The 27,595-nt window shown below is 41.7% G+C and overlaps 1 protein-coding gene across 2 annotated transcripts; it reads left to right on the plus strand.

The window, feature by feature from the left end:
* The first annotated feature begins 5,011 nt into the window (after nucleotides 1-5,011).
* Nucleotides 5,012-27,330, plus strand: rbms1a (RNA binding motif, single stranded interacting protein 1a). 2 transcript variants are annotated; one of them, XM_052063246.1, is made up of 14 exons: nucleotides 5,012-5,380; nucleotides 9,899-10,059; nucleotides 11,161-11,219; nucleotides 12,821-12,912; nucleotides 14,579-14,736; nucleotides 16,887-16,966; nucleotides 17,045-17,145; nucleotides 17,455-17,504; nucleotides 17,586-17,676; nucleotides 19,414-19,464; nucleotides 22,080-22,181; nucleotides 22,487-22,555; nucleotides 23,379-23,453; nucleotides 23,973-27,330. In XM_052063246.1, exons 1-13 carry the CDS (start codon nucleotides 5,330-5,332, stop codon nucleotides 23,445-23,447), a joined length of 1,134 nt encoding a protein of 377 aa, XP_051919206.1. In that variant the 5' UTR covers nucleotides 5,012-5,329; the 3' UTR covers nucleotides 23,448-23,453; nucleotides 23,973-27,330. The 2 variants fall into 2 exon arrangements, with proteins under 2 accessions (XP_051919206.1, XP_051919207.1); XM_052063247.1 differs by having other exon boundaries at nucleotides 5,017-5,380; nucleotides 9,917-10,059.
* The last annotated feature ends 265 nt before the right edge of the window (nucleotides 27,331-27,595 follow it).

The following is a 27,595-nucleotide window of genomic DNA, read 5'->3' on the forward strand; positions in this document are numbered from 1 at the left end:
AGGGCACACCAGTCAAGCAACTGTGCCTCGCTGTAAAATTTATTTACCGCTACTGCGACTACGAGTGGCACACAAGTATGCATTTAATACGTACTTGTAAACTATGGTGTAGCAATAAGAGAACTTGGCCCAACTAGTGGGCATATGTAACAAAATAGTAGCTTCCTTGACCTTACTAGTAGCCCCAAAATGCCCAATTGTTTTTGCCTCGTAACACGTCGTTGTCCTACGACTATATGTCATATTTGTCCTACTAGTGTTCAGAAATATCATAAAGTACAGTAATTGAAGACAGTAGTGGAAAAAATGTTTCTGGCAAGATTCCGTTTCGTGTGCCTGAATCATTCTGATGGATGTCAAACGGGATAGCAAGGATATTGAATAAATGCTCATATGACTTTCCATACAACCCCACCGTCTGGCTTTAATGTTGGTGAATGTTTCCTTTATGGTTGCGCTTCTTGAAATGGAATTGATCTCTTAAAACGGCACATTCACTGTGAAAAGGGCAGGTGCTGGCAATGCATTGATCAGGGTTAAGAGAATGCAGGAAACAAGCAAAGTGTTTGCTGAATCACTATTGCTGACTGGGTTACCTCATTCAACTCAGCTCTGCACACGATTGGTTGACAGTTTGCCATTTATTCAGTTCAAACCCTATTCATGTCATTACTCAGGAGGGGAAGTCATTTCACAAGCATTTTGTTGAAGATGCCAAATTAGGCAGATCAATTGACCTATTGGCCATATCGCCCATTTGAAATGCCACAATGGAGAAAGAGGCGTGACATTGATGTATTTTATGTGTGAAAGATGTGCATCGAAACCCTGTCACTAAATGAACATTTGTAATCCATTACAAGAACAAGGAATCTTCCAAACAAAGACTGCTGCACCTGATTACTTGATTTGGAAAGAGTGCTGCTTTTGAGGAATACGAGAAGCTTGTAACATGACACCAGCATAAAGCTATAATCCCAACAGCCAGCAGAGAAGGGAAAGAAATGTGAAGCTTTGAAAAGCTTCCCAAGACAGATGATTTGGGTTTACTTTTTGAATCTCCGCAAAGACCTACGGGGCACTTCGGCCTATGTAACTTAGGGTGTTATGAAATGGATACTCTACATGGACAAAAAAAAAGTGTCCAGTAGGGCTACTGTTGATGTTTCTCAACTGCAGGTTGTCACAAAATTGTATTCCCTGGGCGGTTGTCTGGCAGACCAAAAATGTGTCAAAATTGAAGATTTATTTCAAATGAGAGTCACTGCCAAACCATTTACAAAGATACAAGAGCAGAGCTGATTTGAGTTTTGGATTGATTGGGACTTGAGCACGATGTAATGAAGGAGTCTTTTCCCTCTCTGGGTGGGGCACCTAAAGAGCTTTAGCTGGTCCAGCGCTTGACGGTCGTAAAGGGTCAAGCAGAGCAGAGCACCACGGTCCCTCTAGACATCAATAACAAACAATTTGCAATCAATTCTTAAATGAAGCATGAACCTGCTTGCAATTGCTCCAAACAGTTCATGTCCCTCCATGTTGGCTTATAGGTCCCCACAAGATCTTAAACAATCAATCAAAACCTAAACAGTGCTTGACTTCTGATTATTGACTTCCATTTTACATCATTTATCAGTAACCAGCCTATTTACACAAACCTGTCAAGTAGTATGGTGGACCCCAAAAAGCAGGCAGGAGGGAGGAGCAGGGCTGGGAGTCATTTTAAAGGCCTGATTACCTATGACCAACAGTTGTGCAGCTGCCAGGGGAGCCCTACAGTGCCACCTGTTGGTCCCTAAACCGAATCATGACAGTACCCCTCCCTCAAGGGACGGATCCCAGACGTCCCAAAGTTGTCCAAAAGGCTTGCCTCGCCGGGGAACAGGAGCTAAAAGTGACGGCAACCCTTGCCTCGCCGGAGAACAGGACCAAAAAGCGACGGCGACCTTCGCCTCGCCGAAATACAATACAATAAGTGACAGTGACCTTCACCTCGCCAGGGAACAGGAACAAAAGCGGCAGCAATCCTTTGGCTGGGCGTGGCTTGACCTGGACGGAGCTCAACGTAACGGGGGACATGGAACAGCCGGACGTGAACAGGGGCTCGGCCTGACATGAGCGTGGACGTGGCACGGCTTGTCGTCGACGTGAATGTGACTCAGCTCCAACAGACACGCCTCGGCTCAACAAAGACGCGGACACGGCTCGGCCCACCGTAGACGCGGCTTGACGAGACGAAAACAGGACAGCCGCATCACCAGCGCTGCCTGAAAGGGGTAAGGGTGTCGGCCGCAGACGCCCTCCGCCAGGCACATGGTGGAATAGGGAACAGTCCGTAGAACCTGCGGGGTCCAGGTGGTTGGGTCATTCTGTCACGTAGTATGGTGGTGGACCCCAAAAAGCAGGCAGGAGGGAGGAGTAGGGTGTATTTGAAGAATTGTATTTAAAACATAGAAAACTAAATCCTAAACAAAGTCCAAAGTAACAAACAAAACCCATGACTAAAACAGGACTGAAGCTAAAACATAACAATGAACTAAACATGACTGAAACAAACATGACAGTAGCAAGAAGCAACAATGACCCAACACTGAGTGTTTGGGCTGGGAGTCCTTTTAAAGTCAAGTCAACAGTATTTATAGAGCACTTTCAAACAGCCATCGCTGCATACAAAGTGCTGTACATGGAGCAATTTAACATGCACAATAAACAGTAAGACAAATCGGTAATAAAGGCGGAAGAAAGCACCAAACAGTAAAATCAAGAACAAATCGAAGTCATGCTGAGTCGAATGCCAAAGAATACAAGTGAGTTTTGAGGAGGGCTTTGAAGATGGGCAGCGAGGAGACTTGCCGAATGTTCAGTGGGAGGTCATTCCAGAGAGAGGGACCAGCAACAGAAAAGGCTTGATCCCCTCTGAGTCTCAGTTTAGTTCTTGGTACTTCTAATAATGTCTGGTCCACAGACCTGAGGCATCGGGCACGTGTGTAGGGGCGGATGAGCTCAGAGAGGTAAAGTGGTGCGAGATTATTCAGAGATTTGAAAACAAAGAGGAGGATCTTGAAAATAACTCTAAAATGAATGGGGAGCCAGTGAAGGGATGTCAGAGTAGGAGTTATGTGCTCCCTCTTACGAGTACCAGTCAAGAGGCGAGCAGCGGCATTCCGGACCAGCGGAAGGAAGGCACTTAATGGAGGACTGGTTGACTCCAAAGTACAGGGCATTGCAGTAATCGAGCCGGGATGTGACAAAGGCATACTGTCTCAAAGTGTGAGAAGAGAGGTTTTATTTTAAAGGCCTGATTACCTATGACCAACAGGTGTGCAGCTGCCAAGGGAGCCCTACAGTGTCACCTGTTGGTCCCTAAACCGGTTCATGACAAAACCAAGCAGTAAAAAGTACTGGCATGTGTTTCAAATGTAAGAAGTGAAAGTAAAAGTCTTCAAAAAATGTTAAGTAAAGTACAGATACCTGGAGATTTAATTAAGTTCAGTAACCTAGTGCATTATTTGTACCTCAATAGAAATTATTATAAAATGTTGACATTATATCATTCATTTGCATCCAAGTAGCTCAATCATATAAATGCACCGGTCGTAATTCTTATTCATAAATGACTCCATATTTGCAGTGGGCTCATTAACTATTTCTAATCAGCATCCAATATTTGAAAAGTAGATGCTTTGCATAGTACAATAAATTGTATCTGTTACACATTCAGATACATGACAAATGGCTAGATAATCCAGTTGGATTGGAAATTGCTGTATGGCTGGATAATCGCAAAAGTGATCACACACCTCACATTTTTGTAAATATATTTTACTCCATCATTATATGGGACAACACTGAAAAAAAGACACTTTGCTGCAATGTAAGGCACGGGTGTCAAAGTCAAGGTCCGGGGGGCAGATATGGCCCGCCACATCATTTTATGTGGCCCGCAAAAGCAAATCAAGCATGTCAAGTTCCATGATGCTTGCTAAAGTCTGAACCCAAATTTCAAATTGTCATAATAAATTCACAATAACAGTCATTAGTCTTGAGTTCTGATTTCAAAACGAGGTATTCATCAATTTGTTGTATGCTGTATGTGTAATATGTGGAAGTGATTAAACATTTATATGGTTTCCCAAAATTCATAGCGGCTCTCCAAGGGTAACTACAATGTGGCCCGCGACAAAAAGGAGTTTGACACCCTTGATGTAAGGTATGTAAAAATGTAAATAGAATGGACTGTGCTGTTCCCTCAAAATAACTGAACACAGACAGTAATGTCAAAATCACTGGCAACAAAAGTGTACACTACTAAGTGAAAATGTCTGCGCCCAATTAGCCATAGATAGATAGATATGCACAATTTACGCAAAGCGGGTAGTATCATTATTATTATTAGTGCTTTAAAATGGTTTAGTAAGGTCAATAAATATGTATGTTGACATTGTCATTGCTTTTTAATTATTATATTTTCTATCTATTTGTTTTGTCGGGGTAGTGTGACCTCCAGTCCAGGCCAGTGCCTGCTAATATTTCATTACATCCTGATTCACTGACATGTAGTGTGTGGGATGGGGGGAAGGGTAGGAAGAGGAAGTGTGTGTGGTGGGGTGTGTGGTTGCGAGCGCGTGGTTGAGTGTGTGCGTGTGTGTGTGTGTGTGTGTGTGTAAAAGTGTATGTGTGTGTGTGCGTGTGTGTATGTGGTTGCGTAGGTTTGCGTGTGTGCGTGTGCTTGTAAGTGTGTGTGTGCTTGTATGTGTGTGCGTGCGTGAAGTGAGGTTGGGGGAAGTGGGGGTAAAGAATGCTTGGTATGTGCGGACGACACTAACACGAAAGGCGGCGAGTGATCCGCGCGCCGACAAATGAAACCCTAAAAACACGTTCTCTTCGCTTTCTAATTCATCCTGAGGCACCTACTCGTCAATATGCGACACATTACGCTGTTAAACGTCAAATGTAGTTATTTTACGGCATGGCAACACAGTCGAGTTGACGCCACTACCCCCCAGATGCTAGTGTTGGTTTGGTCCGTAGTAGGTGGGACTGGCGATCGGTCTGCACCAGGACGTCGTAGATCAATGAACCGAACCGGAGGCTCGCTCGATACGCTGGTGTACAACAAACTGAGCTAACTGGATAAATGTGTCATCAGCAAAGCATAAGAGAGGGCACGCACGCTTTGTTCAACTTAATCAACCCGTTCAGTATGTCGATGTTTTAACCAGACGTCTTATTTTTTAGCCTTACTCGCCGCTTCCGACCATTTCATTGGATCTGCGATTTTTTTTTGAGGGGGGAGATCTTGTCTGGAAATCGAATATCTCTAACCTCCAGGATGATCTTTGCAAACACGGGCAACCCACTGAAAGCTCCCACTCGCAAGCAGGTAGGCCATTGTGTTTTGCTTTCTACTTTTGCTGTCACTTTTCAAATAAACCCGAGCCTGAAATGACATTGGGAAGCCCTTCCCTTCTGTGTTTGGTTTGCAACAATCTAACAAAACAGCCTTCAAATATCAAGTGATTAACAACAATAGAGGCGACTTGTGAGGATGTAGATTAAACCATTTTCAAAAGGCTTTAATTGTTGTTTCCATATAACCTTGTTTGGCCAGCCACTCTGTTCAATATGGACCATGCTTATTGTAGTCCTCTTTTCCTGCCTCCCTGCATTCGTCCACTGAATTCTGGGGGGTTGGGGAGGGGGGGGGGGGGTCCTCATGTCAGTGTACACTCTTCATTTTGACCTCTCAGGTGAACAAAAAAAGGGAGGGGGGGCAGTTGACGGATTGGAAGGCCTCTTGGTTTCCAGTCACGCTTTCTGATTGAGATGGAAGATTGATGTAGGGTGTAGGAGTTTTTATGGTCTCTCGTGGTTGAAATATGATCAGAGCCGAGCCGATGGAGTGAATTATTTCAGCATATTAACAACCACTTTTAAGATTCCATCCATAGAATTCCATCAAATGATAGTACTGTAATTTGATTCGGTCAAGGTGAGTCAGTGTGGAGAGTTTTTTCCCTCCGTCTTCTGCCTGTGTCTCATTGTAGCTGCTCTTTTTGATGCTTCCAAAAAAATAGTGTAGTAGTAAAGTACATCTATATCAACATAAAAACAGGCCTTTACTTGAAGGATGAACAGATGTTCCTGCCACAGCTCAGCAATCTCTAAATGTATCCTTCATGGATATTCAACCATCAAACCATCACATGAGTGGGTAAAAAAAATCTCTGTTTGGGCTTTGCATGACTGTGATGGTATCCATAGCTGTGGGTCTTGGAGTGGTTTGTCCTTTGGTTACGGACAGATGGCACAATGCTGCCGTGCTTTTGTGTTTGAACTGATCTGGGCTAGCTGGGAGCTATTTTAAAGGATGAGTAAGGGGGAGGAAATGCTTTGCAGGGCAGCTATGTGCTGATTTGTCTCACAAGAATAAAACAATGTGCGAGATGTAAGACTGTACTGCAGAGGTGTGATGGTTTCAAACTAATTTTTGTAGAAGGCCGCAATGTGGTTATAGTTTTGATGGACGCCCTAAGATGGATGTGAAAATAAATTGTATGATGTATGATGTCATCCATCCATCCATCCATCATCTACCGCTTATCCGGGGCCGGGTCGCGGGGGCATCAGCTTTAGCAGGGAAGCCCAGACTTCCCTCTCCCTAGCTACTTCTTCCAGCTCTCCCCGGGGGATCCCGAGTCGTTCCCAGGCAAGCTGGGTGACATAGTCTCTCCAGCGTGTCCTGGGTCTTCCTCGGGGTCTCCTCCCAGTGGGACATGACCGGAACACCTCACCGGGGAGGCGCTCAGGAGGCATCCGAATCAGATGCCCAAGCCACCTCATCTGGCTCCTCTCGATGTGGAGGAGAAGCGGCTCGACTCTGAGCCCCTCCCGGATGACCGAGCTTCTCACCTTATCTCTAAGGGAGAGCCCGGACACCCTGCGGAGAAAACTCATTTCAGCTGCTTGTATCCGGGATCTCGTTCTTTCGGTCACGACCCATAGCTCGTGACCATAGGTGAGGGTTGGGACGTAGATCGACCGGTAAATTGAGAGCTTCGCCCTTTGGCTCAGCTCCTTCTTCACCACGACAGACCGATACAACGTCCGCATCACAGCAGATGCTGCACCGATCCGCCTGTCGATCTCCCGCTCCCTCCTACCCCCACTCGTGAACAAGACCCCAAGATACTTGAACTCCTCCACTTGGGGTAAGATCTCCTCCCCGACCCGGAGGGGGCACTCCACCCTTTTCCGACTGAGGACCATGGTTTCAGATTTGGAGGTGCTGATGTCATCACACACAACAAATGGAAGGCCAACTAGTTTTGAAACGAGAAGTCAATGGAAATACAGTATGGGCTAAGGCAACAGAGAACAGATTCTCATTTGCAATGCCGACCCGTCTAAAGACAGCAAGAGTTAAATAAAGATGTTCACTGTTTGGCATTTGCGAAATCTCATACTCATGGATTTTTCGAGGAGATCATACTTGCTGAAAGACATCTGTTTGATATGTTTGTTCTGAGGCCAAAGCCATGTCTTGAGTCAAAAAATATTGCTTTTATGACATTTTGCTGAATCATAGTCCCAAGTAACTAGATTGACCTGAGGGAAAGCGCTTCAATTAGCCATGCCATAGCCATGTCCAATTACAAAGAGTGTTTTGCCGCCATCTTGTGGCATTTGTCAGCAATTAAAAAAATTGTGTGTGGATGGCAGTTAATAGAAGATTTTTGCTATTTATGGCAGGTTGAATAACAGACGTTCACATTAAATCTATCATCACCTCATTATAATATTGTACACACACAGCAAATTCATTTCATAACAATTTTTAAATTAGAAGTCAATTAAAATAGTTTGTCCAACTATTGTAAATGGGTTTTACAACAAAAAAAATGTTTGCAATAGCTCAAAGTTTTGCACTGTTTCGCAAGAAAATTGATATCAGCACACTTGATTTGGTCTAATGGACTGAACTGTTTCACAGTGTGTGTGATTATGCACCTCATGAAGGGCTGTCCACGAGCAACTACAGTTAGTTTGAACAGTCTTACAACATGGACCAGCCAATCCAAAAACGCCATGACATACCACATGGTCTTTCACACCCAAAATGACCTTTAATGTAGGCTGTACCAGTGCAGTATATAAAGTAAATATTGTTTTACAATAATACTAAAATATATTTATAATTTCATTTGTAGCTATGGTTGAAAAGTGGAGCGTGAATTGTCTCTGCCATTAAAATGCAAAAGTGCTTTCAATGGTGCTGTCATTCCCAATAGCTGGAAGAATGCCAATTAAATGCCCATTAAGATGCAATTTGTAAGTCTATGTACGTTTATAAGGTCTATCTATTATTATTATTATTATTATAAAATTGATGACAAATTAAAGAGATGATTCGTATCAAAAGAGCCTATATTCTCAGAATGTTTAGCCTGCCGTGCCTTGCTATGCCCAGCCCTGCTCTCTTTTTTTTACTTTGAATAGAAAGCCTTTTACTTTACCATTTTCGTCTCCTGTCTGCTTCTGAGTCCAAATCCTGCTCTTAGCGTGACAGTTCTGTTGCATCTTGAAACTGCAGGGTGCAATGAAATCTCAAAACTCTCAAGGTATTCCGGAGGGAAATGTACTAGCCATCGCCGGAAAGCCTGGCCTGAGTTGCAGGTCTTGCAAGCCCAAAACACAGCGAAAAACATCCAAGAACTGCTCAAGGCAAAAAATTGGACTCTTCTGAAGTGGCGTTCTATAAGCCCTGATCAAAATCCTATTAAACATATGTTCAAGGGGTTGAAAGATGCCGTTTGAAGAAAAACCCATCAAAGCTGAGACAACTGGAGCAGTTTGCTTATGAAGAGTGGGCCAAAACACCTGATGATGAGGTGCAGAAATCTCATGGAAAGTTACAAAAATAGTGTGGTTGCAGAGTTTGCCTCAAAAGCATATGCAACAAAATATTCAGTTGATGAGACCACCATTTTTGTCCAGGCCTGTGTCATGAGGTTAACATTTTTCATTTATTATTATTCATTCTTTTATTAAAATTTTTTTTCGTTCATTGCATTTCGTTTCATTTTTCATTCACTGAACCATGGAATGTGGTCCCCTGCTACGTAATCATTCTATAGGGCTTTTTCTATAGTGGACGATATAGTGGCGTATTCACTCACCGGTGGAACAAAATTGAGTTTGGAACGCTTCTCGGGCATGATTAATTGCATCATTTATGTCACATAATTATAACGTGCCAGATCAAAGTCAGCTGTTGGAATTTCTGTAATATATACCGAGCACATAACTACATTATAGTGACATTCTATTGTTTTCAGTTGCGTGCATTTTACAACATGATTCCAAACAAAGCACTTTATGTCCGTCTGTGTTGTGATGTGTTGCTGTTTTCACTCCCCAACTTATGAGTTCATCTTGTGCCCAAAATCAAACAATACCCCGGAAATGGAAACAGCAAATATTTTTAATGTACCATTGGATGTATTTTAATTTTTAGTCACTTTCAGGGTCGACTACCTTGAGGGGGAGTGCGCTACTGTGTATTTGAAAGAACAATACATACGACCGTGGATGCTAAATGGGGAGTAATTTTGAACACAGCCCATGTTTTTACAGTGGCTTACTGTAAATGTCGAACCTCATTGGTATTTAAAACCGCAATGCTTTCTCCAACCCATAAGAAAATGCCCAAAAACTCAAACGAAAACTAATTAAAAACATGAGGCATTAACATGGAATGCATGCACAAATGGTTTCGGAATTCTTCAATGTCATATTTTTATTTATTTTTTAAAATCCCTTACAGAAGACAGTTCCTTGTGATAACTGTTGACCAGGATTGAAATCTGATTATGTCACTCCCGTAACCTTTCGATAACAGTGGCCCTCCTGTGTGCAGTCATACCCCATGACTCCGTCCAGTCCTAGCAGCAGCAGCAACAGCAGCAGCACGGGCTTGGAGCAGCTCAGCAAGACCAACCTGTACATCCGAGGCCTCCCTCCTGCCACCACTGACTTGGACCTTGTCAAACTCTGTCACCAGTGAGTGCCAGAATGTATACTGTCATGCAAGTGTGTGTGTGTGTTTATTTTGCTTTTTTTTTTTTTTTTTGCTGTAATCAAGTGTTGCTAAGTTTTCTCGCGGTCGGTTTACCACAGACGCCAGAACGTTCCCACTCGGACTGTAATAGTCTGATGGGGTCCTCCACATTTCTCACGTTGTGTGAAGGCTTTCTACAGATGAAATGTGGACACCAGGCAGCTCCGGAGCATGTTTGTGGCCCTGGCATACTTGAATGAAGCTCGCCTGCCAGGCCCGGCCGGCTCGAGAGCCAGTATCAGCGGAGGGGGTCGCATACTACCAATCAACAAACGTGTGATCATATAAATTTTCTTGTCCCAAAACATGCAAAATGAGCGCTTTATTTACATACATACTGCACAGTATTCACACTTACTGTAGGATTTACTTGAACAGCGTGACTGCCGCAGCAGATTTTTTTCCAGTTTAGAAATTTCACCGGGCGTCCACGGTAAATTCTGTCTGCCTGTCAGTTAACTCATCTCGCCCCCGCGTTTTCTTAGAAACTAACTAAATATTAAGATCCAAAGTAACACATTGTCTACAGGATCCGAGATCCAATGGACCACTATCCATGTGGGGATTTCGTGTGGTTTATTCCATAATTAGCCGAGTTTTGTCTCCTCTTTTTCCCCCACAAGCATGTGGAGTGAGGCATTCATCCATGTAACCAGTAGCAGCTGTTTGTGTCCTTTTCGCTTGTTTTGTTCATGCTCCTGATGTTGCTCGCTAGCACAAAGCAGAAATGAAAGCGCTTTTTCGTAGCAACAAGGTTTGAATGGTGATGTCAGCTCGCCATTCAGTAGGTTTGTGCACACGTGTCAACAAGCGGCACGCAATTTGTTTCACATTTCAGGGTGAGGGTCGTGATCAAGCCTGAATGATGTACTGTATTGTTGTTACGTCTGCTTTGTTTCTCGCTAATTAGTGCTCATTTGGTTTACTGTGTTGGAAATAAAAGGTCCGGTCTTTGGAAATTACTTCTACCAAGTGATACAAAGCAAACTAGGAGTTGATCATGGCTGTTTGTTTACTCCATCATCTGCATGCTGTGTGTGCAGGTATGGCAAGATTCAGTCGGCAAAGGCGATCCTGGACAAGACAACTAATAAATGTAAAGGTCAGTCAAAGATCATTACCTCGCCATTAACTTCTTAAGCGGTTGACTTGTACTTTGGTAACGACACTCATTTTTTTTACATCTCACGTGTGATGTTTTTTGCTGGGGTTAAACGCATATCTATTATAAAAGTATTGTTTTGGTCCCATCTTGGTGCCAAGGAGCTACGGTAAAGTGTGTTGAAGAGAATGTAGTGCTTTGCCACCATATTGTGCCATTTATGGAGAATTATACACCTTTTGGATGTCAATCACTTGGCAGATTTTTGCTATTTGCGGCAGGCCTCTTTCCTCCACGAACTGCTCTGTCACACTGCATCAATTACACAATTCTGTTTCATGTCATCTTATTACACACTTTATATTGCCAGTGACTCTCTGTACTTTGTACATTTGTGTATCTTATCCTGAATGTACATTTTGTTATGCTTTTTGTGTACTGAAGTGATTAATGCCTGAGGCAAACACCTTCGTTATTTGTAGCATACAATGATACCTTGTCTTATGATTGACACGACCTACGAGTTTTTCGGGGTTAAAAATGCTCACGGTTTAAAAATTCAAGTTACAAGCGCTCAACGGTGGAAGTGAGTTCACAAAAAGCAGCAGATTGTGACCAATTCTCCGAAATACATACCAAAATGCGAACACAAAACAAAGACAATTATATCTTCGATTTCCATCCAAACCATAGCTTCCGACTCTAAGCTAATGCAAAACGCCATAGGTGGGCTAACAAAACTAACATCGATATTGCGTACTTCAACCCTTCAATCAAATGACATTTGAATGCAAACCGTGCAGCACCATATGTAGAAAGTCAATACAGCAATTATGGCCCTAACCCGCCCCCCGCCCCCTTGCTGATTCCGGTTCCGATTAATTGTCAAATTTTTTGTATTTTACAAAAATTATATCAAATGTTTTTTGTTGGTCCCTTGACGATAAAAAAAAAATATTTTTTACTATGTCGGAGGTTGTAACGTGGGATATAAATCAAAAATGAAATTGCTTGTTTTCTCCCCCTTAAAGTCACAAATCAACGGACTAAGTCAAGAGGCCCAGTAATCATTCGAGCCCCAATATTCACAGCATGTGTTCTTTAAACTTTGCTACAAACAGGTGTTAGTGCCGTTCATAGAGTCACCTATTTGTGAAACTCCATCCATCCGTCCATCCATTTTGAGTGTCACTTATCCTTGCTAGAGGCGCATGTATGCCGAACCCTATCCCAGCTAACTTTGGGCTTTGAACCGGTCGCCAGGCAGCCGCACAAGGGCACAAGGAGGCTGACAACCATTCAGACTAACATTCATACCTACGGACAATTTAGAGTGTTGCGAACGTAGCACAAGAAACTCATCTTCGTTTTTTATGCCTGTCTCGAATATACAGCCCTTGTTGGCAAAGGCACGCATATCAGAAAGAGCGCAATGTGCATTGAATCACGACATCATCTGTTCGAACTGTTTTGAAATGTGTTCTGAGTTAGTCATATGTCAAGGCGCCACTATAATTGGCCTATATAGACAATTAGGATTCTGGTCACCATTTATTGGCTGTTCATGTAAACACAGTACTGTACTGCTCTGCCAACTACAGGTTATGGCTTTGTGGACTTCGACAGCCCAGCGGCTGCTTTGAAAGCCGTGCACGCTTTGAAAACCAGCGGCATTCAAGCCCAGATGGCCAAGGTGAGGAGTGTGTGTGCGCGTGTGCGTGCGCGCCCGTGTGTGTTGCATTCATTGCCACAAAGTTGTTTGTACTTCCTCTCTGAATATGTGTGGCGTGCACCATTGAATGACATGAGACTGGTCACATGACCTCAGCTGACAAGCTGTTCTTCCTGTGACCTCATTTACTTTCGCTGTATAACCAGATGTCATGTCTCCGTCTGCCAAGTAACCTGTCAGTTATGTCGCATACCAGACCACCAGCTTGCACACTGACACACACCAGGCTTGTGCTGCAGCTTCACAATGTCACACTAACTCGTTAATGTTGGAATACAAGTGTAATATTCATTTGAAATCCATTCAATCTCCCTGAGTGCTTTTCTCCCCTTTACGGTTATTTATTTTTCAATCTTGTCAGTATAATTTAATCACCAGTAACTAAACCGCTGTTTGTTAAATGACAAGAAAGGCTTAATTAACTGTTGCGTTATTATTATTGTGAGAGATTCACGGCCTCGTGCATATAAGTGTTGTCACATCTGCATGGTACCAGGAAAGCTGCATAATTAAGTCTGTGAGTCATCCTCGGTTCTCTTTCTGTTCTATAAGTACTTTTCTCACCATTTCTTTCTGCCGCTTCCGCAGCCCAGACTGTGTTGATATGCTTGAATCCGCAGATAAGAGTTAATTAGCGAAAGGTTGCTCTCTAAAGACTTGGATGTAGCAGAGCTGATGGGAACAAACAGTGCAGTTTGTGCGTCGCTGTAGCTTGGATACGCTGCTCTCCTGATGTTTCTCAGGGATGCCGACGAGGCACCAGAGTGCTGCAGTGCAGATGGATGTGTCTTTCAGTGTATGGTCATGTGAGGGGCTTATTACAGTGTTCCAACAGATGTCTAATGCTTAAGCAAAATGTCAAAAGATGGACAGTGAACTCCCGTTGTTCGTGGGGCATACATTCCAGATCTACGTATGATTGGTAAAAATCGGTGCCCATATGTAGTAGTTTAAAAAAAAGCACTCTCACTATCAAGAAATTGAAAATCAGTTTCAGTACGTAAACAAAAAGAAGACTCACTTGCACACTTCTCCAAATATTAAACACTCAATTGACATTTGCATGTATTCAATAGGCGGGCCGGTGGTCGATTGGTTAGCACGTCAGCCTAACAGTGCAGAGTTACAGGGTTTGATCCCAACTCCGGCCTCCCTTTGTGGAATTCGCATGCGTGCCTGCGTGGGTTTTCTCCGGGTACTCTCACCTTCCAAAAACATGGGTGGGAGGTTAATGGAACACTTAAAAATTGTCTCCAAGTATGAGTGCGAGTGCAGGCGGATGGTTGTTTGTCTATGTGTGTCCTGCCATTGCCATTGTCTATGTGTGTCCTGCCATTGGCACCAACCAGTTCAGGGTGTCCCCCGCTCACTGCCCAAAGACAGCTGGGATAGACTCCAGCACACCCGGCTACCCTTGTGAGGATAAGACGGATGAGAAAATCGATGGATGGATGGATGGATGGATTCTGTCAAAATCATTTCGCACATGACTCCACATTAGCATTGTTTTATTTAGGTTTTATTTTGTCTGTTCTATCTATTCTCTATTTTATGAAAAACTGAATGACAACCTTCAGTATTTAAACATTGACCATGCTTCCTCTTTTGTCTTCTTGTCTGTGAGCAGCAACAGGAACAAGATCCAACAAATCTGTATATTTCCAACTTGCCTCTGTCTGTGGATGAAAAAGAGTTGGAGAACATGCTGCAGCCTTTCGGCCAAGTTGTTTCCACACGCATCCTTCGCGACTACGGTGGCAACAGCCGGGGTGTGGGCTTTGCCAGGTCGGTCATAGACAAGCTAGTAACCTTGAAACGTTGCATTTGTTTGTTACTTTGTGATAAAGAAATTACTGGGGTTGCACAATTCCGAGACTTTTCAAAATTGGAAACTCTGTTTTGCAAATATTTATGGGAATGAACAGGAATAAACCAGAAACGTACAAGATTGAAGGTTGGCTTTTAATGGAGAACGACAATATAGTTGGAGAAAAATGATTTGGAATAATACTGACTAAAACAGTCACGCATGTGCAGTGGTCACTAGACTTATGAGGACCACAACTTTTGGGTTTTTTTCCCCCCAATTTTTGAGTTATTCGAGTTACAGGTTGTTGCTCGGGTCATTTATTTTTGCAAGCTTTTGATATGCCATCACTCGAGTGAGGTGAAAATACATTGCGTGGTAAAGGTACGATCACGCATTCACATGTGGGCAAGGAGAATCTCTTTTACTTGGATGTCTGCTGATGACAAATCAAAATGTGAATATAATGCATTTTCATTCAGTCACCCTTAATTCTCATGGAAACGTTCCGATTTGCAAACTTCCCAAATTCTACTTAAAGTAATGCTTCTTACTAGATATTTTTTTTGTATCACTAGCAGTGACCTCCACAAGCATGTTACCGGTACTCATTTTTTTCAGATAAGCCCAGAAAAAAAAATCTATATATTTTATATTTTTGTGCTGTTCGTGTACTGTATACTACAAGCTTTATTATTCAATTGGGAAAAAAAAGCATAGGGTGGTAAATAATACAATTTACCTGCTGACCTTAGAAGAAAGAAAAACAAAACTAGTGATTCCATCGCACCGCTATCTCGTAGAGCAGTGTGAATTTACATTCCACTCAAAATAACTCGACATACAGCCATCAATGTCTGAACTGTTGGCAACAAAAGTGAGTACACCCGTGAGTGAACATGTCTAAATATGGGACAAGTTGGCCATTTTCCCATCCAGGTGTTTGTGTGACTGGATGGATGAGCGGTTGGACAGATGGCTAGAAAGATGGATAGATGGACAGGTTGGTGTTAGAGAGGAGGATGCAGAAGCTAAACATCGATGGAAAAGGATGTCATGCTGTGGCGACAAGATGAAAGGAAAAGAAAATACAGAATAGCAAACATTTGTACATTTGGCTTCACAAAAACTGACGTCTGTCTAAATACATTTAGTCTCATACCACGGGCCAAACAGTAGATATAAAAAGTTGACACACACATTTTTCTAATCACTTTTTTTTTGTAGGGGGAATGGAAACATGAGAACAAAATGAATCATTGAATATTGTGCAAGTGTAACACAGAATGAAGTAATCACATTCATATTCACATGTTAAATAAGGAATCAACACGCATCTGCCGCCAGCACCTCTGATTAACTCCAAATCTAGTTCAACTGTCCTCATAGGCCTCTCCCGACATGTTGCTGAACAATATGCAAAAATGTATACTGCTGCTGTATATACTGTTCCTGTGATTTGTATTTGGATGCTGGATTTTATTTATTTATTTTGGTCCCGTCAGAATATCGCCTCTCGGTGTTGGCATGTCACTCTAATCTGCCCAGGCCCTTTGTTGAGCCAATCACTTTTCCTATTCTCCCTCACAAGGCCAGAGCATGATGGCCCTCGATGATTTCCACATTTTCTCGTCCTCTGATTGGTTGGTCAAATCAAAACTTGTTATAGCCAATTTTGAGTATCAAAAGACACCGATTACAATCTGCACACATTTATACATTTAATAACCACCATTTCTGGTAAGTATGATGCGTTTATGGTAATTGTTTTTATCATGATGTTTGATACATATGTTATTCTGAACTAATATTGCTTATATATGCGCCACAAATTGTGTGCTGTTGCATTGTGTTTTTAGTATGACATTGATAGATTCTGGAATTGCGATGTGATAGTGGGGTTATTAGTGGTGGATTAAGTCGGGTCAACCCCCACTGAAGCCCCTGCGGCCAAATTCGCTGCCCACCATTTGTAAAAAAAAAAATAAAAATACTACCGGTAATAATAATTTGATGTGAATCTGACGATGACAATAATGCTGTAATGTAATCGAACGAACGTTTTGCACCACGCAGTGCGCTAGCGTCAGTCTGTTCATGGTTGTTGCTCCCTTTCATCTCCAACCAGGATGGACACCACCGAGCAGTGTAACGCTGTGATCTCACACTTCAACGGGAAATTTATCAAGATCGCCTCCGGAGCACTGGGTATGAAAGCCATTCCCCTTTGTGGAGGCGGTGATGAAAATGGCTGTTCTTAACTATATTCCTCTTCTTTTCCCTCAGCTCCCTCTCAGCCCTTGTTGTGCAAGTTTGCAGACAGCCAAAGGAAGAAACACGCTCACGGTGGATTTGTTCCCAATGGACAGACAGGCGATCTCAGACTAGTATGTATCAGCTTTTATGGTTTTTCTACCTAAAATGAAAAGTAGATGTAACAGACTAGGCAGTTTTGGCTACATACTATTTTGGGTCAAATTTGACGTGTTTTGACATTTGACAATAATAAGAATACCGTAAACGTCATTGTTTCACCCTGAAATGTGGTGACTTTTCCTAAAGTGACGCAAAATTCACAAAAATGAAAATATTTGAAGATGTTTTTGGACAGATAATACAATGTTTGTGTTCGCTGTGGCTGTCCTTGCTCAAATTAGACCTAACTACAAAAGCTGATGTGAATTTTCTCTTTGTAGGGCGCAATGACGCTTACCTATGATCCCTCCTCAGCAGCTATGCAGAATGGGTCAGTCACATGCACCATACGTCATATGCTGGGAGCTGTTCTATCCAAGAGCTTTATTTTGAACTGCTCTCTGTTACCCAGGTACTATCCATCTCCATATCCAGTGCCCAACAGGATAATGACCGTGCAGCCGGCTATGTCCCCCTACATGTCTCCGCTCTCTGCTTACCAGGTTGGCTTCTATAAAGTAGCTCAGGGGTTATAGCTGAATTCAGTTCATTCTCGCTCTTCTCTACTGTGTGTTGCATTTAAGATGAGGGTGGTTGCATTTCCCCCCCCCCAAGAAATCTTGCCATCGTAAGTCGAGCATTATGCTTATTTTACTTGGCCCATGAAAGCTCCTGAATTATGTAATCAGAAGGACCGTTTTCTCCAAGGACACGTTACTCTTAATCATACACAAATTCCCTTGGGAGTCCCTTTTTATCACAAGTCTCTGTCAAAGCAAATTGTGGTGCGTCTTTAACATGGTTAACGGAAGTCTGGTAACTGCTAGTGTATAAATAATGTTAAATGGCCTAGTGGAAATTAGCATTGAGATCTCTGTAATTAACTTCCTACTTTAACACACATTGGTTTAACACACAGTCAATTTATACAAAAACACATTCTTTCTGCTCAGTGGGAACTACAATTATTACTGGAGTTCAGTTGCAGAGCCTCTTTGTTTCTTCTTCTTGCTGTCACCATTTTCTTTGTCCATTACTCAGCATGTCTTCTTCAGTGCTGCCAAATATCGTGGTGACAGGAACGATACAACGCAATATAGCAAGCTTTACTCTATTTGGGTAAGATTAGGATACTTGGGTAGAAATTGCAAAAATGAAAACACACCTGTTAAACTTGGCTTTCCTTGCTGCTATGCTCAGCATACAACTGGAGTTACCTCACTTTTTTTGCTCCATCCCTCTCAGCTTGAGCAAAACATTTTTCTTTATTGCATTCAGAAGAGTAAATATTTGAGATAATTGTACAACTCTCTTGCTGCTGTTTGTATGTGTGGCTCTTCCCTGTATAGAAAGCTGTTTGTGCATTTATGGGATATCCTTGATATCCAGCTATGGCTCCATGTACCAGTGTAATAGTTCATGGACCTGATCTTAAGTCAAGTCAAGTCAAGTCAAGTCAACAGTATTTATAGAGCACTTTCAAACAGCCATTGCTGCATACAAAGTGCTGTACATGGAGCGTTTAGCATGCACAATAAACAGTAAGACAAAGCACCAAATAGTAAAATCAAGAACAAATCTAAGTCATGCTGAGTCGAACGCCAAAGAATACAAGTGAGTTTTGAGGAGGGCTTTGAAGATGGGCAGCGAGGAGGCTTGCCGAATGTTCAGTGGGAGTCCCTTTTTATCACAATTCTCTGTCAAAGGAAATTGTGGTGTGTCTTTAACATGGTTAACGGAAGTCTAGTAACTGCTAGTGTATAAATAATGTTAAATGGCCTAGTGGAAATTAGCATTGATATCTCTGTAATTAACTTCCTACTTTAACACACATTGTTTTAACACACAGTCAATTTATACAAAAATAAGTCTTCAATAAGTATATTTATATTCCCACCAAGATACTATTTATTGAAAAAACATATACAAGTGTAGTGCAGTATGTCAGTTTCCTATTTTAAGTATAGAGTAATAAGTATTTGGTGCAAAAAAAAGTAATAGCTTACCTGTTCAGAATGAGACACATTTTGCTCTTCGTTAATTCTTAACACAAACAATGGTTCATTTGTTTAAAATAATAATAATTTGATTTGATTATTTTATTACATTTTTTTACTCCATAGGACTTGTGCAATTCCTTGTCTGTTAGCTTGCACATAATGCACACTTGTGATAGACAGTAGCATTTATGTACTTCTCTCCTTTCTATGTCCGACTGTACCTGTCTTGTCGTTTCAAAGGTTCAGAGTCACTCCTGGGTGGCACATCAGCCATATATCATGCAACACCCGGTAAGGCTACATGCATTAATCACACGTATGTATGTACATATGTACATATGTACTGTCTGTATGCAAGCATGTGTGGGTGTGTAGCTCAGCCTCAGCTGTAAAACAGTAATTCATAACTTAAATTCAGCTTGTTCTGCTGACACGGTTAAAACAGCAACTTCCCCTAAATGCAGCATTACTTGCATGGAGAGCCGTTTGAGCATTTTATGCTCGATAGCCAGCTGAAAGGGTCAACTCCAAAATTGTTGGTTATGCAGAAATGTAATACAGTAATGTAACAGAAAAAACTAACTAGTAATGCACAGTTGTACTATACATGCACCCTACCAGTGCATTCTACCAGTGCATTGAATTGGACTGGATTTTAAAGGGGAAATCAACCCCCCCCCAAAAAATCCTTTACAAGAATACATGCGCCTCCACGAGTCTAAACACGGCATTGTAATTGATATTGTGTTTGTGGAATATGAGTTTGAGCAGCAAAATCCACCTGTTTTTAGCCATCTCAGGGAGCGGCCATTTTGTCACTTTCTGTTTACTGACAATGACACCACAGTTGCACAGAGCTCAGGTAACAACCAATCACGGCTCACCTGTTTTCTGAAGCTGAGCCGTGCACTAGTTTTCTGTCTGTCTTACTATTTCTTTTTTCCACAACTGTGGTATATTCATAGAACAACTAATTGTTAACTGTGAGTCAAACTGTGCCTAGTTGACATCTGTGAAGTGCTAGATTTAAAGGAGTAGAATTGTTTGGCACCTGTAGTACTAGTAGCAAGACTGTGAGTGCACAGGTTTGCTTTGCTTGTAACATGAAGTTGTCCTACAACCGTTTGACTAGTTATTCGACTAGTAAAGTCAGAGTGCAAGTATGAGAGTTCTGTGTACTAATAGTAGGATTAAGAAGACCCTTCTACACAAGTCAAACGGCTGATGTGCTGATGTCTTATTAGTAACATTTTCCCAATGGCTGTATAACATTTCTGCACACTAGTAGTACAACGTTGCCATACTATTTGGACAACTACATGTTGCGAGTGACGTAAAAACGACAAGTGGTGATTTTGGTGCTAACTAGTCGGAGCCAGGAGGCTACTACTGTGTGACACATGCCTAAAAGATTGGGCCTAGTATTGTTGCTAGTGCAGCATACCAGTATGCAAATACGGTTTAATTGCATATTTGTAGTCAAAAAGTGTCATTTAGTAGTGGTAAAACACTCTCAATATGAAAAAGTCATTCTACTTCTATTACAACGTGCAGCCCAGTTGTTCTCCCAGTGCCAGTCCCAGGTCATTGTCTTACCATTGTAATGAGGGAAAATACTCTACTAGTTCATGAATCTTAAGATGGGTATCAAAATAATGCTGAAAAGGCTTTTTCCAGACTCACACTGATCAAAGAAAGCGCAACCTGTATTTATTTACATGTTGTCAGAGTGCATGTGCAAGTGTCGATGTGTGAGAAAGAGTGAGAAGAGTGTGAAGCCCTACAGCAGCCTTGCCTCTCTGGATTGAGCAGGAAATGCCTGAAGCAGTAACCGTCTTGTGACTCTTTGACTCGTCCAACAGATGGTTTCCAATGGAACAAGTGTCTCTGCAGATCTGCCCCTCCCCCGACACTTTACCGGGAAATGCTCAATACCAAAAAGGCGACGAGATGGAAAGCTGTTTGAGTATTTATTCCATATCCTTGATATCTAACTCATGCCCCCCCCCCCCCCCCCCCCACGATATTAGTTTCAGTTTTTGCTTGGTGGGACACATTAAAAAAATGCTCAGACAGCTTTTCAGAAGTCATTTGAGCATTAATTTGATATCTTTGATCTCTATAGCTCAATTTTTGTAACTTGTTGCAGCCATAAAATGTTACGTTAATGATTATTTGCTAAAAACAACGTTGATCAGTTTGAACATTAAATATCTTGTCTTTGTAACATATTCAATCAAGTATAGGTTGAACATGTTTTGCAAGTCATTGTATTCTGTTTTTTTATGGAAAACACAGCTTCGCAACGTCATTGAAATTGGGTTTGTAGTAGGTATGTGTCCTACTACTACTACTACTCACTAGAAGGTCAACTTCTCGCAAAATAGTAGGACAACTATGTGCTACTAGCGAAGCAAAACTGTGCACTGGTTGATAACGGCATGCTCCTAGTACTTCTGCTTGTCAAAATCGAGTGTTTCACTATTAGCATTAGTAGCATACGGATGTCGAGTGCACGATTTTGCCTCAATTGTGACATGTAGTTGTACAAGTATTCCCAAGATTTCCTTCTTGTATTCAGAAACGGCATACGGTAGTGGAACGCAGTCAGTCTATGCTTATTTGTTTTGACAAGGTGTGTCCTCGTACCTTAAGCTGGATAATCGAGGATATGGAAGAAATGTTCAAATGGCTCTCTATACAGTATGTTGAAGTGAATACACCCCACCTGAATCTGTTCTTTACTTTCATTACAAAATGAAACATTTGTTAACGGACTACTTATTTAAATCAAGTGTTTTTTCAGGTGATCATGAGATTCCTTAAAAAATTCTGGCATCGCCTGTATGAAGGAAACTCTATTATGTGGTCTGTGGTGAAAGCCAGCTGATTTCTCCCTCTTGCAGGCCCCCGTGATGTCTCCCTCTGTGGATCCCTCCATGTCATTGCATCCCTCTACTATGATTACTCAGCAAATGGGTCAGCTGTCCCTAGGAAACACTGGAGCAGTGAGTAGAATTCTGGACCGATGTGGCAAAAGTACCGGTACTCACATATTGTCATCAAAGTGCAGATACTTTCATGAGGGAAAAAAAACGGTGCAGGTTTAAGTACAGATTTGACTCCCTTTACTGTGTCAAATGTAAAAATAAAAAAAAATCCTCCAAAAAATCTACTCACATACAATAAACAGAGTATTTGTACTTTGTGACTTCCTTCTACTGATCCTGGAATGTCTTTCATGACTCCCTTCATGATTGACAAGCATATATATCTTAGAACACGTTCTACCATTGTTGATTTTGTTTCACAGTATATTGCAGCCAACCCGGGGGCCCAAGGTGCTTACATACCACAGTATCATCCTCTGCCAGCAGCACCGGTAGGTTCGTTCTACATTTACAGCATTCTGTACATCATCCTTAACTGTCAGCTTCTACCTGAGCACATCCATTTTTTTTGTCACTCACCAACCATAACCAAAAGTCCAAATATAGCGCTTGCATTACAAGTATCCTTTTAAAAAAAACAAGTGTGTCTGTGTCTGTGTCTGTGTGTGTCTGTGTATATATATAGAGAGAGAGGGAGGGAGGGAGGGGCAGAGGGAGAGAGAGAGAGGGGGGGGGGGGGGGAGAGAGGGGGAGAGAGGGGGGGGAAGAGGGAGAGATTTGTAGCCACAAAAGAAAAAAGAAGCTAGTGCAACCTAGTTTTGGGGCTGGAACGAATAAATTGTGTTTCCGTTCATTTCAATGGGAAACCTAACCTTAATTTGTAAATGTTTCAAGCCTGCTACCGGTACTTTGATGCTAAAACAACCATGTGAAATTCCTTTGTGAAGCTAACGACTGATAGCAAAGATGTTACGGTCAGTATACATTTGAACAACTGGTACTTTAACAAACAAGGAGCAGCAGCACATACAAAATGAGCATTCAACATTACTCATTAGTCACAGGCAGGTATTCTCTTTGCTCTGTGGCAAAGAGAATACCTGTGGCACTTACTTGGGTAGTTTTCTGCCTCTTCTGACTGTTGATTATCCAGCTAAACTGAGATTTGGACTTTGTATAAACTGTAAAAACCCATTACAAACAAGCGCTTAAAAGTGTGATATATCACGGGGTTGCAAATGATAAGATATGATGAAGCCAGTTAACATTACTGTTAAATATACATCTCTCACATATTCTCAAATTGCTTTTCAGGAAAGCGGCACGCCACAGCAGCTGGATTCTTCCACCAACTCGTCCCCTTACAGTCAACTCAGCAAGTAACCACAGGTACTCGATAAAGATACTTTTTATAAAGCTTCAAAATAATGCAAATGTTTAAACATCATGCCAAATAGATTGAGATTTTGATTAAGTAGCGATGCAGTTACTGTCTCTCTCTCTCTCTCTGTCTCTCTCTCTCTCTCTCTCACACCAATACGTTTGGACGTACTTGTGGCCTAAATGCTACAAATGTAGTATTTTCCCATAATGCCATGGCGTGTTGACTTGCACTTGCACTATGGGAAAAAAATGCAGGACGTAAATCATGCATTACAGCAATAATTAACCCATAAAATTAAGAAGAACCAATGTTTATTTAATTTACTTAATAATGCTGATTATTCATGCTTGAATAATTATGATACTTTTGGAATGGCCTCGATTGGAATGGCCTTCAATTTGCAGTTATGTCTTACACGCTTCAGAAAATGTGGAATGGAAATGGATAGCACAATTTCCAGCCCTATGCAAGCCTACTCCACATCCGTCATTGTCAACCATGCTTCTTCTTGTCTGTGTTTTTAGGCTCAGCGATAACTCGGCAAGCCAGAGGGTTGGTGAGAGCGGGCTGATGACATCACCGTTTTAGCAGCCCTCTCTGATTGGACCAGACACACAAACTTTTTTGCACAGCCCTTATGCTTGTGTTGGAAAACGAGGACAGTGAAAATGCACTCAAGCAGTTGGCTAATCACAAAAAAAAAAGATTTATTTTGATAAGAAACAACATGCTCTTCAAGATTTTCTCTTTTTTTCAAGAAGGATTCTCAAATTCCAGAGGACACTTCCCCGCCCCTACCCCCACCGCATTATCCACAGTATGATGTGATTTTACATGCATGAGATTGCGATGTCCCCCCCACCCCACCTCCCACTTCTAGGTTTTTATGATTTTTATAGCTACGTGCCCCTGCAAAACCTTGTTTGCACTGACTTTTAAAGTTAAAAAAAGGGTTGTGTTTCACAATTGTCACAGAATCACATGCTTGAAAGAGGTGACCATGTCATGAAAAGGTGCCTTCCTAACCACCATCTTCCAGCGTTTCTCATTGAACTTGATCAGGTGTCATATTACGCATCATAATTCCATCTGATTGATCTCACAGAGGAAGTGCGTCGCTATCTAGTCTTCTGGTAGCAATAATGAGAGTCCCACTGCAATACTGAGGGCAGGAAAGGAAAAAAAAATAGTGACAAACTCAAAACAACAGAATTTTTATTTTTCTCCTCTTTGGTTTTTGTTTTTGTTTTTTTGTTTAAATAACTGTCGAAATGACATCAAGCAGGAGCTGTGCTTTTTAGAAATTACACGGAATTGGCGTACTTTGTGATGTGTTTTTTGTTTGGTTATTTTTTTTTGTTTTGTTTTATTTCCTCTCATGGTCAGTTTGACCGGTGATCTACCTCATGGTTCTGAGTCTGCCGGTGTGGTTGGGTTTGCAGGTAAAGCCCTTTTTTTTCTTTTTTTGTTTTTTTTGGGGTTTTTTTGCACCAGAGTGGATGAAGCAGAACAAAAGCCACGCTCGGGAGCTGGCCAACTTGGACTTCAAGCGTTATGTCTCCTCCCACTTGCAGCATTTTCTCGTCCATGCTTTTGAAACGTGGTCATTTTGGCTCATCTTTACTCCTCATTACTTATTGTTGAAGTGTTTTGTTTTTGTCTTGCTCGAGAAAGTGTGTGTAGTTTAGTTTCCAGGCTCCATTTAGAGCATAGGTGTCAAACTCATCTGGCCGCCACTTATTTGATTTGTGGCACACTGAAAGCTAATAGTGTCTTGCCGAATGGATTTGTTCTTGTCATTTTGGGAGAAGATCTCTCAAAATTGCATGTTTCGTCACTTGTTAGAGACGTTACAAGCATTTTATAATAAGCCCCAAAAGTCATTATGTATTTCCTTTTTTTTTTAAAAATTGTATCATTATGGACAGATGTGAGGCTGTCGTTATGTTTTTGTACGCATAGAACTTCCTTGCCCATAGCTGGTCAATTGATACTGAAGTAACACTGAAGCCTTTGAACAACCTGAAGTCGGTACGGGTTAAGCGTTCTCATTTTTTGAAGTATCCATTAAATCGAGTGAGCGTTTGTTAATCTTCAGTTGCAGTGCAGCCATCCAAGATAGACTTTGCTTGTCGTTGCACTTTCATTGGAGGTGGTGGTAGCAGGCCGTTTGCTGCTTTGTTGTCAAGAACAAATCCCATTTCAAGGAACTTGTCATGAAAGCATAAATTGTGCTATGCGTCCGGGCAGTGTGATGGTAAAGAAATCTTGTCAAACCGGCTCTGAATTACAGTTGGGGATGGGCAAACTTCAGTTGTAGAATGTTCCTCCAATGTCATTTGGCCAGCCATTGGCAAGTACGTGATACAAACACTGCTGAAACTTAACCTGTCAAATGTTGATGGCCTCATGTCTCTCCACAAAATGGACAAAAGTGTAAAGGGACTTTTGGGACGCCATGCATACACTGATCACAAAGAGTTTAGGATATTGGGGCTTTCTGGTGAAATTCCCGCATGAACCTAAAATGAAGTATAAACAGATGAATTTAATTCGAAGAGAACTATGCCAAATTAAACCAGGAAATGTATTGGTCCATTTACGGATCACCCTTGATGAACTTTCCATTCAAGAATAAAACCTGAAACATTAAATAGTTGGACATGTGCATTCAAAGTATATATTTTCCAAAGCCACTCCTGTGCCTTTCTGTGACGCTTCCAGTACCTCTGTTGCAATGTTCTGGTGACAACACCATGTCCCCCAAAGCTCAGTGGCCACATTGGGCCGGCTTCAGTCCATTCTTAAATTGTAACAAATGCTTATAGTGTCATTAGCAAAGCAGCCGTTGCGAATTTTGCAGAGAACAGCAAGTTGTGCCAAAAATACTGAAACTTTGAACAGTTGGACATTTAAAAGTTAAGACAAGGTCAAATTAAGATCACCTGTAAAGCTCCGAGTATTTTAGGTTCATCCTGAAACTTCACCTGAAGCTCAATAGCCAAAACTTTCTTTTTTTTTACCCTAGTCTATTTCCTTGCCACTATTTTCCATTCTTCTGATTTTACGGTTATAAGTAACTACAATCACAATGACAACGATTGGAAATTGGGTAATATGATGTGATTATACATTTAAATCTTTTTCACAGTCATAACAGCCATCTCAAGGAAACCGTAACTATGATGTGGCCCGTGATGAAAATGAGTTTGACACCCCAGATTTAGTGAATTAGTTTACTTGAGCTCCTTCAGTAATTTTCAGCAAATGAATGCAGACTCCATGCATTCCTTTGATGAAAGAATCCACCTTCGTCAATGCAACACCCCACTGCCCCTGAAAGTTGGTCTGTTGTCAAGGTCACTCTAGGTCAAACCGTTGCTGGAAAGTGAGTGGCACGCTTTGGGATCTGTTTCTGATGCTTTATTTGTTTCAAAATTGCAATGAGAAGTCACACGAGTAGTAATGCTTGATGGCTAGATTGGTTGTTTTTTTAATATATATCTGAATTGGTGGACAAATGAGAAAATAAGTGTTGTTTGCTTCGCTTTTCTCCTCAAGTTCACTTGTTTTAAAATGAACTCTACGCTATGACACATAAAAGAAAAAGGTCATAGCTATGACAGTCAGGTTGTACTACTTGGGTACTAAGTACACACAACAGGGAAATACTTCAGTAACCAAACTTTTACTGCAGGTGATTTCACCACAGGGAGGGGAAAATTAAAGAGGGGAGGGTGGGGAGGGGGCTTGGTTAATCTTGTACATTTGATCCTCATTGTTCGCCCTGTCACCCTCAACTGATTCAAACAATCATCTCCTTGCTCTCTCCTTTGAAAACATTTGAAACCGTGCTGAATAAACAACTTCTCTTTCTCTGATGATGTTCAAGCCTTATTCATGATATTTAGACAGTGACAAGCTATTATTTGACCAGTGTAGGTCAACTCAACTGTTTTAAAAGGTATCAATCAACGTGATTGATGTGTACACTTTCACTTCAATTTATGAGCCGCAACTCAACTTATTGCGCTGCGCCATGTTCCCTCTTACGTGCTCCAGTTAAGAGTTGGGCGGCGGCATTTTGAAACACCTGGAGGTGTTTGAGAGAGGACTGGACTCTTAAATTTAGCTGAAACTGTAAATC

The sequence above is a fragment of the Hippocampus zosterae genome, chromosome 4 (assembly GCF_025434085.1).
Source record: "Hippocampus zosterae strain Florida chromosome 4, ASM2543408v3, whole genome shotgun sequence".
NCBI classification, from domain to species: domain Eukaryota; kingdom Metazoa; phylum Chordata; class Actinopteri; order Syngnathiformes; family Syngnathidae; genus Hippocampus; species Hippocampus zosterae.